Below are 19,335 nucleotides of genomic sequence, written 5' to 3'. Positions count from 1 at the left end.
TTCCGCGGGCGAGGGCGTACTACCGTTGCGCAGCCGCTTCATTTTACCACCCTATGTGTGGTGACCTCCCCGAATTCCTCTTTCTTAAGCGCGTCCTGTGGTCCCGAATTCCCATCCCGGGCCCCCCCACGCTCGACCTTGTTCTGCTTTTGGACCACCGGTGTGCTGCTTGGCCGTACCCTCCAAGGCGGTGCCTACTGAGCACGTCGACAAGAATATTTATCACGCCGCGTGTACTCAGGGCAGTTCCCTCGCAAGTGCTAAGAAAGAAAGAAAGAAAGACAGAAAGAAAGAAGGAAGGGAAGAAAAGCTGACTGGTTGAGCCTTGTGCTCCAGAGATCCGCACTCAGCCGGACGGACGACATATATGAGGCAGGTTGCAGCGTCGCGTTGACTTGGAGCCAATGTTATGGCTAATCAGGCGGCGCTAGCACCCGAACACACACGCACAAATGCAGGTACACATCTGCGTGCACACACGAACACACGCACGCACACATATATATATACACACACACACACGCCCGAAAGAGGGCCGTGAGTTTACGCGTCGGCGACTAATTGGAGCCCTCTTCCTCCCGCGCGGTGCGACAAACCGTTCGTGAGCTCCGCGCGGCCAGCGAAGCGACAGGTCGTTAGCGCCGAGCCGAAATGGCTTCGGGCTTCGCGATCTCGACGTTCCCGAGGCACTTGTAATCGATCTCTCTCTCTCTCTCTGTTCAGCGCGCACTCCTCTTCTCCCAAGGGACGCGCGGCGCGGTGGTACCGCAGGGGGCGGGGGGGTTGATCTTCCGGCATCAGCTCTAGAGTGGTGGCTGCCGAGGGTGAAGGAGGGAACTGAGTTAAAGAGCTACACGCTTCGCACTATTGAGCCAGGATGGGAGTAAAGAGTGTTCTTCCATCTTCGGTTGTTCGCGCTTTGCTCACTGTTCCCCTCCACCAGCTCGTTTGAAAACAATGTTACGCTTCCTTCTTTTTGTTTGCCTTTTTTTCGACGCCACTTATATAAAAAGAACTTTCACTTCCACCCGTTTGCGTGTTTGCAAACGCTAGCTCTCGCTGTCACGAACAATTCCTTTTTTTTTTTGCTTTCACTCTTCAGAAGAGGCAACCAGTTTCTGATTGGAAGGAATGGACCATCGTTATACGTGCCCTCGGGGGAGTCATTTGAGTTGGAAGATATCGCCCTGGCTTCCGCAAACGGCTCTGCCCTATACCAGACCTCCAATTACTTTCTCTCTCTTTTTTATATATATATTTCTGGAACTGACCGAGTTTCGGAGCCACTATAGGTCCGCTTTGTGCTACTTTAGGAACCGCACGATGAAGGTGCACGGCACCTGAGAAGTCCGCGCAGCGCACAGTTACTCAGTCGGGGCCTCGAGTGGTCACGTTCGCGGTCGCTGGCGAGCACTTTCTGAACGATAGCGGCAGAGTTTGGACAGGAACGCCCATTCGTCATGGCACGAACGGATGGTGGACGAAGGGAAGTGAAGGCGTGAAAAAAAGATAATAAAGGAGATCCCTTGGCCCGGATGAAGCTTGAACGACAAAGGTGTGTTCAACGCGAGATCATCGAACAACGGAAGGAATACAAATAACACTTTGGCCGGAAATTCACCGTTTATAGCAATTTTATATTTTACACGATAGCTCTAGAGAGAGTGAGATAGATAGAGAGAGAGATAATATAATTGAAGGAAGGCACAGAGGTCGATCTGAGGTAGCGCGATCGAGCCTGCTACTCTGCACAGGGGAAGGGGACACGGGACGTGGAGGTGCGATGAGGCATGACGATGACATTGAAGACTCATCCAGGCTCATAATTTCAATCGCTATCCGAAAAAGAAAATAAATTGCGAGAAATGCCAGTGATTGATGAGCGGCGTGTTCAGCATTGTCAGTATTGTTCACGTTGCAATCGGCTGATTGATTTATCTGGGTGCAAGAATACAAGTCTTTTTGACACCTCCACATGGTAGAGGAAAAATGGTAACGTAGTGTCCATTGCGATTAAAAGAAACGTTGATTAAACGAACGTCTAACTCAGCGGCGGCTTCTTGAAGGATGAGGCGAGGGATGTAATAAGAAGCTCTAAGGAGAAACCGTTGGCAATGTTAATGTTCCTCGATGTATGACAGGATACGTGATGCTGAACGCAGATGAAGTAGCGACACTATGCTATTATGAAAGAGAAAGTCTTGAATGTCAGTCGTCAGAAATATTGTAGACTGGCCTGCCACTGAAGAACTGTAGATATCTAAGAACAGTTTGCTAGAATGTAAACTGCGCAACAAATTTTGCGTGGTAACGACGATAACAGAGCCAAAAAAATCATGAGCCATTCCACTCTGTGAAGGCGGTTGACCAGCGCGAAGCTGTTTAGCCCATGGCACATAATTTTGAACAAAGGTATGAATTCATTTTTTGTCTTAATGGGTGGTCATCGTGACCAAAGGTACGCACACTCATTTACTGTCTTGATCGGTGGCCATCATTTCACTCGCAACTACAATCACATTCTTTGATAATGTCAAATCGATGCATGTACGCCGCTGGGTGGTCGGTTGGGCCGGATCGGTGTGGCACCGCAAGGGATATGTCTACAACACGGAACACGAAAACCGCTCCCTTTTCGGCACCGACACATCCGCATTGAAATCACCGACGACAACAGGGGTAGTGTCATCGCAGCTAACTCACGCAAAGTAAGTAGTGATGAACCTTATGGGGCTATGAGTCATTGCATTTTTTGCTTGCTTACGGGGATATGAGCCATTTCTCACGCGGCTATGAGCTATTGATGATGACAGTTTTCGACATGCTGTTCTGTATGTTGTATGCGTGATTAGAAAGAATTTAAGCACTGTTTGCTTCACTTTGCTGAGTGCCTGTAGCCTCTGCTTTACGGGGCTACGAGCCATTGCATTTTTTGGCTTGCTTAGGGGAGCATGAATGCTTACGGAGGTATGAACCTTTGATAATGATAGCTTTCGTTCACGGAGAACAAAACTGCATGGAACCCTACCTAGTCATATATAGCTTCGCTGTAAATGAGATCATCGGATGTTTCAATGGAAGTTGGATATGTTGATCTTAAGCTCAGCTTTTAGTTTTTTTTTTTTTAAAGATAGCTCTAGGTAGCGGACAACACCGGTGCTCTCACTTTAAGAAAGCCGTTCGGTTCCTAGCGCGTGCGCGTCTCCCCGCTTCGTCCCTTACGAGCGCGAGAAGACACCGCCGCATCGAGCCGCCATACTTCCCGACTCACACTCGCAAGCTTTCGCTCGCACCTACAGCATACGACGAGCGACCGCGATGTCATAGCACTTGTACTTTATACAATATATCACGGCGACTGGGGAAACGCCGACGGCGGAAGTTCGCCTGGAGTTCCCATATAATTGATATCGCAATAAAACAGCGCAACAGAAGAAACAAAAAGGACGGAGCCATATCAGACAGCGAAATTTCTTTTTTTTAATTATTATATTAGGAGATGTTGTCGCCTTTAGTTGGCGCCGCATAGTTCTTTTCACAGAGAGAGTTAACTATTTATTTTTCAAATGTCTGTGTGAAAAAGAGTAGCCGGCGTCAACTAAAAGCTACATCATCTCCTAAGTACCATATAATAAAAGAATGTGTAACCGTCGCCGCAGAGACACATTCTTTAAACAGACATACCGTCCATCAAAAAGACACATGTTCACTCTCAGACCTTTTTCGAGGAAGCTACTCTTTTTACAACTAATTTCCAGTGAAAGATGGCGTCACTCAGCCGTAATGACACTATAGCTATATCTCGAGGAAGGTTTGAGAGTGAATATGAGTTCTCTAACTTACAAGATGTCTGTTTAAAGAACGTCTCTCTTCGAAAAGCGTTGCGCATTGGATGACGCCGTCAGTGTACAAAGATTGCGCAGTCTGATCAGTAAACGCCACTTGAAGTTAGCGCTCTGTCCCTGCCTGTTTCTTCTCGTCCGCTGTCCATATTGCCCTCAAGCTTGTCTTAGCCTTTGAAAACCCACCAAGTAGCTCAGTTGTATTCATCACCTACGTTCATTCGTTCATTCATTCATTCATTCATTCATTCATTCATTCATTCATTCATTCATTCATTCATTCATTCATTCATTCATTCATTCATTCATTCATTCATTCATTCATTCATAGATGAGGTTAAACTACAACCTCTGGCGCCATGTCGTGCAGTTCTGCCAGTGTGACGCTGATCATGCCCGAGTCGTAGTTTGCGGACGAGTCATTGGCCGCGCTGCCATTGGATGCTGCTCCGCTGGACCCGGATCCGTCGAATTCGCTGGAGTGGGATACCTGTGCGCAATAGACATCATAGCCAATCATAGCGTGGCAAAAGGGTTAATGCACATTTATTACAAACATCCCAGACTATACTCAAGTGACCGGAAGGTCAGCCGGTGCTATATGGTTCACTTCGCAGAGTGCGCTGCGAATTTCCAACGTAGGGTGGAAATTCCTTTTCTCTCTTTCTTTGTTAAAATACAAAGCCTATGGCAGATTTAGCAGTCATTCATAAATTGTTCTATATTTCAATAAAGAAAACTAGTCGTCCAAATGAGCGCATTTCCTTGCTTCATTGCCACTCGGCTTCTCTTGGCTACAATTAGCACATTTTCTCCCTTAATTTACCCGAATAACACGAAACACTAACTCGTGCTTCTCGCGATCAATGCTGCTGATGCGTTTTTCATATTGAGTGAGATCAATAACTCACACGTCTGCTTTCAACCAAGATTTCATTTCTCTTTGCAAAGCAGCTAGGGCCGTATTTCTGGCCGAGAAATATCCGGAATTTTCACTTTTGGAGACTGATCAGAAATTAATGCATTTTTTTTAAAATTTTCTGTGCAGTCTGCGCCGTGCTTTCGTGAAACGAGATCCAATTTGAGAGATTACCACTCTAAATTTAAACTTCGCGTCCTTTGCGCATTATATTGTTCCCGTAACATAATTGTCATCTAACTTGCGTGCACATTATTTCTTTAACGCATGCAGCGCCCCCAATTCAATCCTGTCAGGAACTCGTTGCCAGGTTGATATGCGCGTGCACCTCAAAAAAAAAAAAAAGAATGGCCAGGCTTAGCTTGGTTAAGCCAAGAATGCGTTGCATATTGCGCGAGTTGGGGCCCAGCTTTTCCTCCGGCTGTCGTGACGTCACGTCACGTGGTTGCGCTAAAGGTCAATGGTGGCTGCCCGGCCGCGCCCAAGGGCTGAACTGAGTGATTGCAATATGCAACGCATAAAAGCATTTGCGCGCAAGTTTTACATTACGAGTATTGTTAGGAGACAATGACCATGGGTATAATGGGCGCATTTTCTCAAGTTTTACCGATGGTTGGCCGCAAACCGTGACCGGAAGGTTTCGACACGTACGTTGGCAAACTGTATTTCAAAGTCGATGACTTCTTCGACGTCTCTCTCCGGGTCCTTGGCGCCGAGAAGCCTGGCCGACTGCGCTAGGATTTCCCGGTAGAGGCGGAGAGCCTCGCGACACTTGTCGTCCGTCTCGTTGAGGTAGTACTCGCTTCGGAGCACGGGGGACCCGCTGAATATCTGCGAACACGGCGGCAAGGAATTATGCGTTGTTGACCGGTAAGAACAACCCGAGTGTGTACAATGTCACGAACCAGAGTGCGCGCGTTCGGCGCTGCAAGCCATTGTGACTGAGAAGCCTCGCAGACTTCGGGGGCCTGATTTAACCACGCAAGTACAGTCGGCGCCTAAAAGTTTACGGAGTGCAGGTTCCACGTAAAAGCGTAATTTCTGCTCGGTTCGGGCACGCAATGTTTAAATGGATGATGAAACGTTGCGTCCGTCGCACACAGTGCTGCAGACTGCAGATCTTATCTTCGGGCTACGTGCCAGAGCTTGGGGGAAATTCAGCTTTTTTTCACGGAGCGTTGCGCCTTAGAAACTACTGGCTCCGACAGTAGGCATGCGATTGCCAGAAGTAGTATACAACGAAACAGCAACCCGCGTTCCAGACTTAACATACTAGACATCGCTAAACATCAGACATATATGATGGTATGCGCGCCACCGCAGTTGAGAAGTATAGCTACAGCCTCATGCCGGTGAGCGTGAGATTACCAGCTGCGGTCGCCGCATACTGATAGAGCCGGGGTGCAAGAACGCTCATGTTTCGAGCTTTAATTAGATATTAATTCTGGCCCAGAACGCCCAAAATTAATCCGGAGTCTCCCAGTACTGCGTAACTCATAGCCAGATTGTTGCATCGAGATGCAAAATCGGTCAATCGTGAAAGCTGGGGACGTATTCTCGGACGGACACTTTCGGAGATATCACTTTCAGTGCGCGACGATTGGCTGGTTGAAGGAAACCGATTGAGCTGATTGGCTGGTGTAGCGAAACCACTCGAATCGTACAACGCACCATGTACTATATCACGCGAAAGTGATTTTAGCACCGAAAAGTGACCGTTGGAGAATACGTCGTCAGGGGAAAGGCACAACTGCGTGGAAGCATCACCTAATTTTACCGCACGCGACATAACAGTATTCGTCCAAGCAGTAGCGATTGATTGCTTTATTACACTTATAGTTAAATGGAGGAAGTGAGGAAATTCCGGCTGACCTACCGTAACTATCTGAAACCTCAACAGCGGTCAGCACAGGGTACGGAATAATATGAATAAATGACAGAGAGTGAGCATCTGAATGAGGATAGCTAGTACATAGTGCAGGAGTCCCCCTATAGCATACATATATGCAGCTACCTGTTCAGTGCCCTACTTCTCTCCCACTGGATGGCACTGCGAATCACTTCTTTTTTTTTATTTGTACTGATGACCACCGTCAGAACATATGTCTTTTTTATATTATTTCTTTTCTTGTTGCTCAACAAGATGACGGCACTCAGTTTTGTGCTCGAAGTGCCTCTTATGACTCACTGGCATAATTGAAACGCGAACAGAAAATAACCGATAAGAACGCCCGTTGCCCGTAGCTCCATCAGAGTTTGGTTTGTACTCGCTCTGTAGCCAATTTCTAAGCACAGAGTAGCTTCAACTGTACCTTTCAGATCACGAATTAGACCTGCGTTCAGAATCTAGTAACGGAATAGTGCGTACGGGTTGTTTTCGGTTTGATCACGTTGGAATTTGTCCCGATAGTACATGTAGGCCGTTATGGTAAAATAAACAAACAAATCAATGAAAAAGCAGGGAGGTTGAGCTTTGGAAGTGAAGAAATCTAAAGTTTGAAAAAAAAAAAGGCTATACTGTCTGCGGCGGATACGTAGCAGCGAACGCGCGCTAGAAGATCAGGACACGGAACGAGAAGAGAGACACGTGACCTGCGAGTTCTCGGTGTCTGCCCTGAGGTTAGCGCTGTTTTTTCTCCCAGATATGTGGAAACTACTCATTCAGTGGCGTTATTACGGTATATTTTTTATTCCAGCTTACAACCGGTTGTTTCACGCGCAAAAGTTGTTTTATAGTGGCAGTTGGTAATTCAAATGGATCTGAATGGGTCCTCCATACGCCGTGCAGAAAGAAAGAAAGAAAGAAAGAAAGAAAGAAAGAAAGAAAGAAAGAAAGAAAGAAAGAAAGAAAGAAAGAAAGAAAGAAAGAAAGAAAGAAAGAAAGAAAGAAAGAAAGAAAGAAAGAAAGAAAGAAAGAAAGAAAGAAAGAAAGAAAGAAAGAAAGATGTGCCAATGAGCACCCTGTCACCACCGCTGAAGCCTATAGTTCTCGTTTTCGTTGGACCATGTAAGGCTTTTTTAATGCATTTTAAGTACTGCGCAGCGCACCTCGGGGAAATCCTTGCCTTATAGTTTGCTATAGTTTACACGAGGCCACTCGAAGGTATGCAAAGGTCACCGGAACATATTGTAGTGTTGAGCCTGCACGTAGTTTTGAGCCTACAAATACTTTTAGGCTTACACGTACTACATAATGAAAAGGAAATTCTATTGGCGAACCGAAGCAATTTTTTTAATAGGGGAACCTTTATTGCTAGCTATTCGAGGCGCTTCTGTTTGTCCAATAGAAAACTTGTTAAGGCGTTTGCTCCTGACACTCTACACGGCGAATTTGGTTGGACGAAAAAAGACCTGTGGTGCCAAAGTGCTCCCACAAGTGCGCCCATTCCTACGATAGAATTCATTATTACAGGCTCGCTGAGTGACAGCGTCGGCCGCTCATCCAGTTGGCAGATATTCAGTTTGCGATGGAAGCACAACATAAGAAGCAACCACAACGCTAGGAGCACTAAACTTCATATTGTGGTGGTTAACGTTCCAAGACAATACACGGGGGCCTGCGGCGGGCCTAGGAAGGTATTCAGGATGCAGAAGTGTATGTAGACGCAGTACTCCCTCTATACTCCCGGGTCTTGTGTTGCGGGTACATCACGCGCGGAGGACTTCTGGAAGCAATGTAGCAGACGCCTTCTGGTATGGGCCTAAGCGAACCTGTATGACGTGCATGGAGGTGTTTCGCTCGTCCTGGCCCACGTGGAGCTGGAAGAATGGCTCGACGCCGTGCACACGCAAAAGCGCCAGCCGCCGCTCGAGCGCCAGCGACGTGCTCGTCATGGGCTTGTGGCGGGAGCCCCTCTCCAGTGTGGGCCACGAACCGAGGTAGTCGTCCAGGAGGAGCTCCTTCAGCTTGGCCACCGACCCTTCCTCCACGCTGCCTGCGGGGCGCGCACGGTGGAATGAGCGCGACAAGACGCAGCAGGAGTGCCTCCTGTCGCGACGCAGCGAGAGACGGGAGAGGCACTAGCTTTCGTGATTGAAAATGTTTGACTGGCTGATGGCTTGGCAGATACGCCCTTGCACACGCATACTCACACTAAAGCCAGTCGTAAAATCTTGTTGAGACCGGTAGCTTTAAGAAAGAAGGCGCAGTTTTGCCCGAAGGGTCATGAACTGAAAGTGATAGCAAGGTATTAAAACATTACACGAAAGCTCGCACTTCTATGGACAGTATAAACCAGTTATTTTACTAAATGAACAGCGTTGTGTCATGCACCCAGAGACCTGCATGAACGGAGTTCACTTATACTTATGTACTCGCGGCCACAGCGGTGGCGCGATGAGAACATGTAGCGGGGAACGCGCGCGCTTGTTCCAAAGTGAACGTTCCGTGCTACCGCTCTAGTTACCATTTCACTAAGCCGTGCTTCCGAAACTAAGCAGATCACGTAGCCTCCAACATTCGTCGCGCTGGAGGACAGCACGCGTAAGGGCACCAGCCTTTTGGCCTTGAGATGAAGCTTTAGCTCGGCCCCAACTACGACGGGGCCTATTCAAACACATGTAAAACGCAAAAATGTTTCTGAGGTAATGCCTCCACGGATTCTAATGAAATTTGTTGCATTTGAGAGGAAAAGCTAAATTCTAGTGACCGTTGCAAGCGGAGTGCCGATTTAGGGCCTGCATTTTGCTAAAAGAATTTTCAAAACTTTGAAAGTTTGAAAAAAGAACAGAAGCTCAAAGTTTACAAAATAATATATCTGCTTCAAGAACAGATATCTCGGTCCTGTAAATGGCATCCATTAGACCATTCAACGCCGGACAAATTTCATGTCAATTTATATCTTACGTGAATTTGTTACGTTGTGTACAAGGGTTCTGCAAATGCTGTATTTCCGTATTACAATTTTTTTTTATTTATGTGTAACATATAAATGTTGTCCACTTTATATGTGCTATTAGATGCAGTTCACGGAATTGTGATATCATTTTTCATTACTGAGTTACAGAGTTGTACACTTGATAGTTGAGTTTTCTGTAAATTTTTGATATTTGCCAATTTTTAATAAAATATCGATAACATAAATCAAAAATTCGAAATCAACGGTTACTAAACTTCAAGGTTTTCTTTTAAATGCAACAAATCTCGTTAAATTTGGTGCAATGGTTGCCGAGAAAAACGAATTCTCCTTTTACATGTACTCGGATAGGAGCACCCGAGCTAAAGCTTCCTCTTAACTGTTCGCCCCAGCGGTCACAGCAGATCACGTGACCTCAAGCCCGCATTGCGCGGGTTGCGCAGGCGCTGCCTCACGCGGAACAGCACGGCGTCGGTGACGTCCCGATCGCACCTCGGATGCCGGTATAATTGCTATTGCAATGATACTATACAAGTGCTTTCGTTACGCGAGAAGAGCAGGCGCAGCCTTACCCTAAGCGCCGTTCGTGTAAAAGCTACACGGTCCAGCCCCAAATATTATAATTATGTCTACACCCTCCCTCCCTGGTGTCTCTAGGCTTCAATTCGCTGCTACACCAGACTGACCTATTTTCGCCAAGACCTGGTATGACCAACGCTACCTTGTGGACTACATTCAAAAGTGCCTGGAACAATGCAGCCGCGGAGTCTTGGACTGAAGATTCCTGAAACTAGTGGCAACATTTAAAACCAGTTGATTCATTCATCGCGGGGTACTCAGGTTGGAGCCAACGTTCAGAAAGTGGGTGACATGCAGCGATGCTAGAAAATGGCGTGGGACACTTAATTCGTGTATCGTAGTGTTTACTTACTGGTGTTCATGCATGAGTTGTACAGCGCTTTCACTTTGCTCACGGCCGAAGTCCGGTTAAGACTGGTTGGCTCTTCGAGAAGCTCTGAAAGAGAAAAACAAGAGCGATGGTAGAGATGGCAGGAAAGGCATGTTTTTATTCGGTGCTGTATGGGCAAGCAAAACTCTTCGCTGCCGTATACGAAGCAACATCTTTATTTAAACTGAGACTGAGCATAATCGCAGGGAGCATCTATTCTGCACTATAAGGAAGAACATGTGGTTTTACAGTGTCAAAGATTTGTAGTGCTACATGTGTTTAATAAATAACGAATACACAAGACAGTAATACATACTACGTAATTAACTAATACATACATAATACACTCACACACAAGACAATAAGAAACCTGAAATGAGCATATCTATACGTTGACCTAAATGTGATCAGCAAAGGGAATGCTATTGCATTTGTGGCCCTTTATACCTTGCAAAGTCGGCCATGTATTATTATTATTATTATTATTATTATTATTATTATTATTATTATTATTGTTGTAGTTGTTGTTGTTGTTGTTTGCTACACATTCCTGTTAGATAAGAAGCATGGTACAGATTAGCCGACAATTTATGAGCATCAAGAACATATCGGTTAAACATTCCACGCTGGTCCTACAGACAACTCTGATAAGGAGGAAGTTAGGTTGACTTGAAAGCGGCACTGTCTTACTGAACAAAACAAAACTTTTTTTACTAGCGAAGTTCCTCACTTGTCTCTTTACCCCGAGTTTCACAGAAAACAATAAAGTTACTAGCTGACGTCATCCGATAATTCCCAAGTTCTCGAGCGCTTCGTAAAATAAAGAAAAAAACAAAGAAAACAAAGCGGCAAGCCAGAAGGAAGTCGCTGCCTTCCCGATCAAGTTGAACGACCCTGCCAACGTCGTTGTCCCCGCGTACAGAGAGCAAGGCCTCGCACTATCCGAGCGCTTTCTTCGGGTTGCTCGCTTGGGTTTGGCTCGTGCGTGGGTCATCGTGTGCTTTCCCCGCAGTAAACAACGCGCCGCGGCGGCATTCGGACGGACGCACTCTTGAGCCGGACGAAGATGGTGTCCTGCATGCTGATGAGCACGTTGGTGTAGTAGTGGTCGTCCGGCGCCGAGTGCTGGTGGACGAAGTTGCCGCACGCGAACGCGTCGAAGTCCTCGCACGGGTCGCGGTGCATCTGGGCACGCTCCAAGATGGCCGCCGCTGCGAAGTTTGGAGAAAGAGCGAAGAATAGTAAGAAACGAAAGGGCAGGGGGGGCGATCGCTGGCAGGGAAGGAACGGGATGTCACGCAATACGTGTTTTGAACCGCGATGCGTTGTTCTATTTCGGTCACCACTGCGCGCGGCTTTGCCGTACGCGGCTCTCTTATCGATGGGGAAAAAGAAAGGGCAGAGGCGTACTACTTTGCGGAAGGGGTGGAGAGTTACGGTAGCAGCGAGAGCGAGAGAAAGAAGAGAAATTAAGCTGGGTCACGCGCGGTTGGCACCCGTGGAGGGGTTACTAATTAACTCTCGTAGCTTGCTTGTACGAGCGAATGAGCCGCGAAGAACGTAAGGAAAGCTTAGTGAACCAAAGAAAGTGAGCGCACAGCGATGGCACAAAACAAGATTCATGCAGTCGAACTTAATCTATTCAGCTGAAGGCACCACAGTGGCACACAACTGTTACTCAAGTTGCGCAAGACAACACTTATTTGCAGACACAGCTGTACACCCTAGTGCAACTCTTTGATATTGGCTAAAAAACACCGTCCCTGAGTGTTGATGCCAACAGAGGAGGGTGAGAGAAATGGGGAAAAGTTGAAAATGGCACGCACTTAAGGCACACACATGCGCTGTTTTCAATGACACAAGTTGAAAATGATAAGCATGACGTTATTTAACTTTCTTCTAGCACCAGCAACCTGTTCTCGCCGGAAATTTGTTTCCGGCTCAGTTTGCCGAAAGACAGCGTCCGTCAAGCTCTAGTTTTATTCTGCTCCGCGGGGAGGAGTTCTTTAAAAAAAAATTTTCGAGGCTGCCGAGCACTCTTTGAGGCTTTCTGTTTGTTTGTATGCTTGCTTGATTTCTTTCTTTACTGTTTACTAACAATGTTTTATGCACTCACCCGCTCGGATGCATTCTGGAGTGTAGCAGGTATTCCTGGTTAAAGGCGGCGGTAGTTCCCACCGAGGTTCGTCTGAAAAAAGAAAATACTATGCACTAGCACAAAAGATACAATGTTCTCAGAGCACGCCATCAACAAGTGTCTGGTTTATTGATTGGTTGGAGTGGACGAAATAAATATCATTTTTTTCTTTTTGTATTCAAAATGAACAGTTCAGGGCCATTTCAAGCGCCAGAAGAGAATTGAGGTTGGAGATGTGCCTTATCAGGCGTCATCACGATATTAAATAACATTCACCTAAACGCGCTGTTAGGTGAAGATGGAGTCTTACGTGCCTTTATCCTTGATTTTAAATAAAATATGCCTCTCTCTCTCTCTATTTCTCTCCATCTCTCTCTCACGCCTCCAGGAGAACTGCAGATCTTTCTGTTTCCGTTACGACACAGCATACTATATGCTGTTCCAACGAACCAGTTTGTGATGGCACGTATTTTGCTACGACAGCAGTTAAGTGCTCAAAACTGTGTTCGTCTTGTCCATGCGTCCGTCCATTCCGTTAGGCTGACGAAGACTGCTGTCATCACGCCGTCTACTCATCCCACGCTTCACCACCGACACAGGGCGAATAAAAACATTCCGCAACTGTCATCACTGGCAAAGGTTTACTTCAGAGCCATGTGTGCTAACCAGTGCGCTATCGCGCAACATTTTTTTCTTTAATACAGGGAAAACAAACGCAAAAGTAGTCAAAGCACTATACGAAAAGGCACATCATTTTCAGGCAAACAGACACCTGCATGCGAAAAAAAGAAAAAAAGAAAAAACATTCACTCTGGCAGCTGTTCTTGAGCTGCATAGCACGCATGATACATTTTCATGCAAAATTATTTTGTGTTATCTAGGAGTCTATACATGTCTGTCACACATGTGCCTTTTCCGAATACTGACAACAGTGCTCTTGGCAATTAGTGCAAAGCTTTGCAGTCCACATGGACTCTTTGAGCCATGACGTCTGTGCATGCGTCTGTAGCAGACGAGAATGCCACGTTGTGCGCAAGAACATGAAAGTTGTTCTCGACAAGATTTTGGTGTGATGGCTCGTGATTATTCGTCCTCGTGCTCTTGAAAACAGCATCGACGGCGCAACAGAGGCGCAAATTATAATGGTGGTGATTGGCCTGAAACATGTCACAGAACGTCCTCCATAATGAAGAATGCGCCGAGAATCAGGTCATTGACGGAAAACAACTTACAACGCATTGACCGCGTCACTGGCCCCAACGAAGTCGCAACGACAGCACTGCATAGTTCTTTAAATGCGCTAACATGAGTAGTGCTAAAGTGGAACACAAGTTTTAATGTGTGAAGTGTGGGAAGCCGGTCACGTGGTTGAGGTAGAGAGTGTTAGGAATGGCCGTACGGGGTGACAACGTGCCAGCTATTTCAGCCCGCTGCACGTGTTCCAATCCAACCGGGACGGGTCGCACTTCAGAGAACTGCGAATAACCGGCAGCCACGTGGCGCGGGGTCAGCTCAGGGGAGTTCTCGAGGGGAGGTAATTGGCGGAACCTACCCATGAGCTTTTCGAGCCACCAGTCAATGTGCTACCCGGCCGCGCCACCCGGGACGGAGCAGAGTTCTACGAAGCCCCTCTGACGTCGGCTTCGGACCTTTACACCAGTGTATGTGTGCGGCACGTGTATGTTAGCCCTCATCCTCCTCCAAGTCGACAGCCCTCATGCTCCTCCAAAAGGGCGGGTCATCTTCAATGACGTCGAACTGTGACGTCAAGCAGAGAGCTTATAAGCAGCGATTGTTGGCTGCTAGAGCGTGCTCGTTGTCGTGCTCGAGCTGTACTAGTGAGCTGAGTGCTCGTTGTCGTGCTAGAAATGTACTCGTCAGCTGTGTGCTCGTAAGCTGTTTGCTGTATGTTAGTCTTGCGGGCTCCATCTGGGAGTCACGCTAGACTGTCGATGTATGTATTGTCTAAGATGTAAATAATGTAAATAAATCCTGTTCACCTAGTTGCTCCCAAGTTCATCCCTACAGCTACGACTGCCAAATCTTACACCTGAATGGCAGCGGTGAGATCGGCCTACAGCTCGTAGATCGTCCGATAAATCTAATAAGAGGGGATGGGAGAGCTTAGAAGAGCGTGTGATGTGTGTATACATGTATGTGTATGTATATATTTTTTTCTGAAATTTCTGCTATATTTAATACAATATTCTTCGACCGCTTCCTCCCCCTCCTCCTTCCCGTACTCAAGCAACCACCCTATAACCACTGGCTTCTTGTGAATTACACAGTAGTGGGTGAGCGTAATTATTTGAGGGACACCTATGCAAGCACGAACAGAATCTATGTTTTCACTGGAAAAATTCTGCTGTCGCAGCAAATGAGTTAGAGCACGACAAATCGCTGAAGTCTGCTGTCCCCCTATTTTCATATCGCCGCTACATCGGTTCGAACGCTCAAAGACAACAATTTAAAATGATGTCGACACTTTCGTTCATGTTCCGTTTTATTTTTCTGCGCTCACCATTCTGGTTGTTCACGGAATATGTCTAAATTTCTGTTTTAGATGCGGCGGAGACAAACTATATTGTTTTACCAACATGTCATAACTACTAGTACTTTCGCAACTTACGGAGGAGGGAGAGTTCCTTCCAATACATCATTTATTACCTTAGTTTGACGGAAATGGTAAAAACTTACAGGACTGGCGCTACGCCAGCCATAGCATTTTTTTCCAACTATGATATTCATCACTGTTGCCTCTTTTAAGTTACCTTTTATTCTTCTTTTCGCCAAATCAACCAACTGTTCCTTATCGAAAAGAAATCTGTTCTTGAACATAATCTGCTTTGGTTATCTTAAAACATGCCCTTTTTATGTTACTTTTCGTGCAATATCTACGCGACTCGATATTTTGCAACTAGGAAAACTTAAATGAGCACATGGCACACGCCATGAACTACAGAATACGGAAGCGGAACATTTACGCGATGGGCTTGCAAGAGTCACAGAATGACATGAACAAGAAAGAGCCTTCAAAAGGATGTGCTTTATCCACGGAAGGATGCTTTGCTTTAACGTTTCTGGAAAACGCAAACAAGACGTGACTCAAGTTTTAGAAAGAAAGCTTATCGACCCACGATGTTTCGAGGATGCATCGCAACTGTGTGGACCCCGTTTTCCTCTTCGGAAAGCAAAACGACTCGCTGAATGAAACTTCTGAGTGCATGACGCGAAATCTCCGGAAAGACGATAAACTCGAAGATAGGCCATCGAAAGAGTCCGTTTTGTAAGGTAAGCGTACCTTTCAGGCCTAGCATGTTCTTAAACAAGATGTATTGAGTCCTTGTAAGGAGGAACTGAAACATCACTGGGGCCGGTAAAGTAGCCTCTTGAAAGGGTGCCAGAATAAAAAGTCAATAAAAAGAATAGTGGCAATGGAAATAAAGCACAGCTACACACTCAGGTATTTTCGGGAGGGATACTTCAATCCCGAACCTAAAACGTTGTCTTCATCTCTTTTTTTTTTTCTGTAGAAATATCCAAGGCCGCAGTGTCATATTCCTTCTTTTGAGTGACTTATAAGCCTTTCTTTGATCATCCTAAACATCTTAACCGATTCTTTCGCGTGTTGTTGCGTTCCGTTTTCCGGTGTTCCGGTGTATTTTGAACAAAATAACGTCGTGGAACGGAAGCTAAGGACTGATTCGTTGTGTTCGCTGATGAGCTGCACCGCAAGGCAAGTATCGCTGAAGGATCGTGTCAGGCTAATTTATTTTCCACTCAAATATCGAGGCAACGCGTGCTGTACTTGCCTCGAAGCTCTTTGACCAGGCTCGAGTGATGTGCACCTCTTCAGCTAAAGCTTCCTCAAAATGACATCTTCTTTTCTCTATTGAAATGAATACAAGAGACTGTGCTCCTCTTCATTTTTCGAGTGTCATAATATGCCTAGTTTGTGTACAAGTGTTGTAACCACGTTTCAATGTATCTATTGGTCTTTCAATCCCCCCCTTTTTTATGTGAAACCCCTAAAGGGATGCTTAAGAATAAAATAAATTATTATCATCATCATCATAATCATCATCATCATCGTCATTATTATTATTATTATTATTATTATTATTATTATTATTATTATTATTATTATTATTATTATTATTATTATTATTATTATTATTATTATTATTATTATTATTATTATTATTATTATTTAGTCATCTTATAGCGGTTATGGGGACTTCTTTTGGCATAATGCTACCGCAAATATATTGTAATGAGATAATAAATGTCACAAATTTGGAAAATCAAGGTCGAAAATAGCTGAACAGAGTGCGCAGGACCCCGATATAGTCCGAGACACACTGAAGTGCATGTACAGGCACAAAAGGCACGGACAAGTTATACCACGCACTACACGCTGAGTGCCGAACAGGCACACGAAGCAGCGATACTCTTCTTTCCGCGCAAGCTTCAATCTCATTAGGCGTACCCACGCAAGCTTCAATGCGCGGGTTTACCTGCTGGAAGCAAGCCTGATATGTTTCAAAGAAGGTCCATTCAATCGGGAACGGGGTCGCGCCCGGGATTAAAGCCTAGGAAAGTTACCTGCGTGTCGCAGTGTTTAGTTCGCCCACGTAGCACGATGGGCTACTTATTTTGAAGTAGTTCCTGTCCACGACCTGCACCCTTTTTTCCATTAGCGAGAGGTTGTTTCGTGCAGCTGTTAGGTTCACCTGCAAAAGCGACTGCGAAACTTCAGTGAAGTTTGCTTTGCCTCAAAATGGGTATGCTTGCGGCGCTGCATTCTTTACAGGTAAGGGAAAGCTGGGGGCGCTGCGCTCAAATCTCGCTTCTTGTCTTTTTTTTTTCTTTTTTTAAAAATGAAACTAAAAGAAAGAGACGTAGTCACCTGATAACTGTGACGACTACTCCTTTTTGCATAACGGAAACAACAATATTAGAAGCATATGTAAGAAAATGAAAAGAAACCACGTCATAAGGTCAGAAATCCGCAGAACACAGTCCTATACCCCCATGAACGTATCAATATAAAAGGCAAACACTTCTTGTTTACGTTGATTCATTAAACAATGACACCAACAAACCTCCTCCTTTCGAAGCATGAAGTGTTCAGTGAAGCCACTATTCGATTTTCGCGCATTGTATAGCACAGCCTTGGCCTAAACAAACGTGCCTGCTTATCAAGGTGATAAAGTAAAGCTAATGCTCTGGTGTTAAATGAACACTGCAGCAGAACATTGGACCTGTCAATTCTGAGACCTGCACGAAGCCATCGAAATATCAAGAAAAAGACGTGGCTTGTGGAGCGCTAGACAAGAACTGATTTATTGCTTGCAGCGCTCGCGCCATCGAGGTGCTGTCTCGGGCCATCCTCTTCGCCATTGGCGCCGGCGAAGCACCGGCCCCAAAGAGTCTTTAGCGTCAGAATCTGCTCGGGGCAGCTCTTGTTGCTCGCGAGAGCGGTGCGACGCACATCGTAGTGCAAGGTGTCCCGATGAGGAAACGGACAACGGAATGCTGGTGGTAGTGATAAAGACGATGGGAGCGATAATGATGACGATCATGACTGCTAAAGCAGGACGAAGTCAACCAGTTAGGAGTGGGCAATAAGGAGCGGTGACAGAAGTCGGGTATTTAGTTTCATTTAGGAAAGGACTGATGCTGGCCGCGAGGACCCAGAAACTGCGACTGTGGGTGGCGCAGTGGGCAGGGCGCCCGGCGCGGCCGAAGAAAGTGCGGGGTTCCATCGCCGTCACAGGACGCTAAGTGTATATAAGACGGATACAAGCAGCTCCTCGGTCAGGCGTCCGACTATTCGAGTGTGCGTTGCACTGAAGAAAGTGCCACACAACTGAATAAGATCCTTTCTCAGAGTGGTGTGTTGCTTCGCTTATTTCAGTTCTTGCACAGCAAACATAGCGGTTTATGCGAACCTATGCGAAGCCGGGCTCCCTCGCGAAACTGCTCGCGGCACGGTTTGTTGCAGATCAGCAGTATCAGGATCGTCCGCGGAGTGAATTAGTGACTTTCAGAGGGATTTAGCTTAAACAAACGGAGTGAGAAAATCAGTAACTGAGAAATGAAGTGATTTAGAGAGAGAAAGAGTTGCGTGAGCAATATACGGGCTATATGTCGTTGCGATCGACCAACCCGACCTGGCCCGACCTGAATCAACCGATCGACCGACAGTCCGAGACGTTTATGACTAGGCTCAGAAAGTTTTCACGCTACACCATCTCGATGATTCCGCGCCAGAAGTTACGCTGTGCGTGGGTAGAACCTATCAACTACGAGCGCCAAACAACCTGGTGTATCAAATTTATCTAGTAAATAGTTACACAACAGCAGAGCCTGTGTCACCATTCTCATATTTTTCTTTCTTCATTTTCTTATTTCTTATTCTTGGACAGGAGGGGGACGAACTAGAGTGGTTGTCGCTTTTCTAGGAACTCATAAAATAGAAAGTAATGTAATCTACTTATGCGAAAAGAACGAGGATGAAATAGAGCTACAGAAACTCGACAGGTCATATTTATTTGGAGTTAATGTGCAATACGAGCTTGCATTACCCTGTAACCAACACGTGTGCCTCCTCTCTATCTAAAGTTGAA

The 19,335-nt window shown here is 46.0% G+C and overlaps 1 protein-coding gene across 2 annotated transcripts in view; it reads right to left on the bottom strand.

Moving 5' to 3' along the window:
• LOC135920060 (neprilysin-1-like) overlaps window positions 1-19,335 on the bottom strand; it is an 83,641-nt gene that overhangs the window by 29,611 nt on the left and 34,695 nt on the right. For both annotated transcript variants that reach the window (XR_010570162.1, XM_065454112.1), the window contains exons 3-8: window positions 12,683-12,754; window positions 11,616-11,777; window positions 10,549-10,632; window positions 8,473-8,696; window positions 5,413-5,592; window positions 4,192-4,332 (exon numbers count right to left, since the gene is read on the bottom strand). Coding sequence is in view for 1 of the 2 variants with exons in the window: in XM_065454112.1 (XP_065310184.1) it covers window positions 4,192-4,332; window positions 5,413-5,592; window positions 8,473-8,696; window positions 10,549-10,632; window positions 11,616-11,777; window positions 12,683-12,754 (863 nt within the window). In the remaining variant the exon portion in view is untranslated. The remainder of the gene's footprint in view (window positions 1-4,191; window positions 4,333-5,412; window positions 5,593-8,472; window positions 8,697-10,548; window positions 10,633-11,615; window positions 11,778-12,682; window positions 12,755-19,335) is intronic.

The sequence above is a fragment of the Dermacentor albipictus genome, chromosome 2 (genome assembly GCF_038994185.2).
Source record: "Dermacentor albipictus isolate Rhodes 1998 colony chromosome 2, USDA_Dalb.pri_finalv2, whole genome shotgun sequence".
Taxonomy (NCBI): domain Eukaryota; kingdom Metazoa; phylum Arthropoda; class Arachnida; order Ixodida; family Ixodidae; genus Dermacentor; species Dermacentor albipictus.
This window is presented reverse-complemented; position numbering and strand designations above follow the sequence as displayed.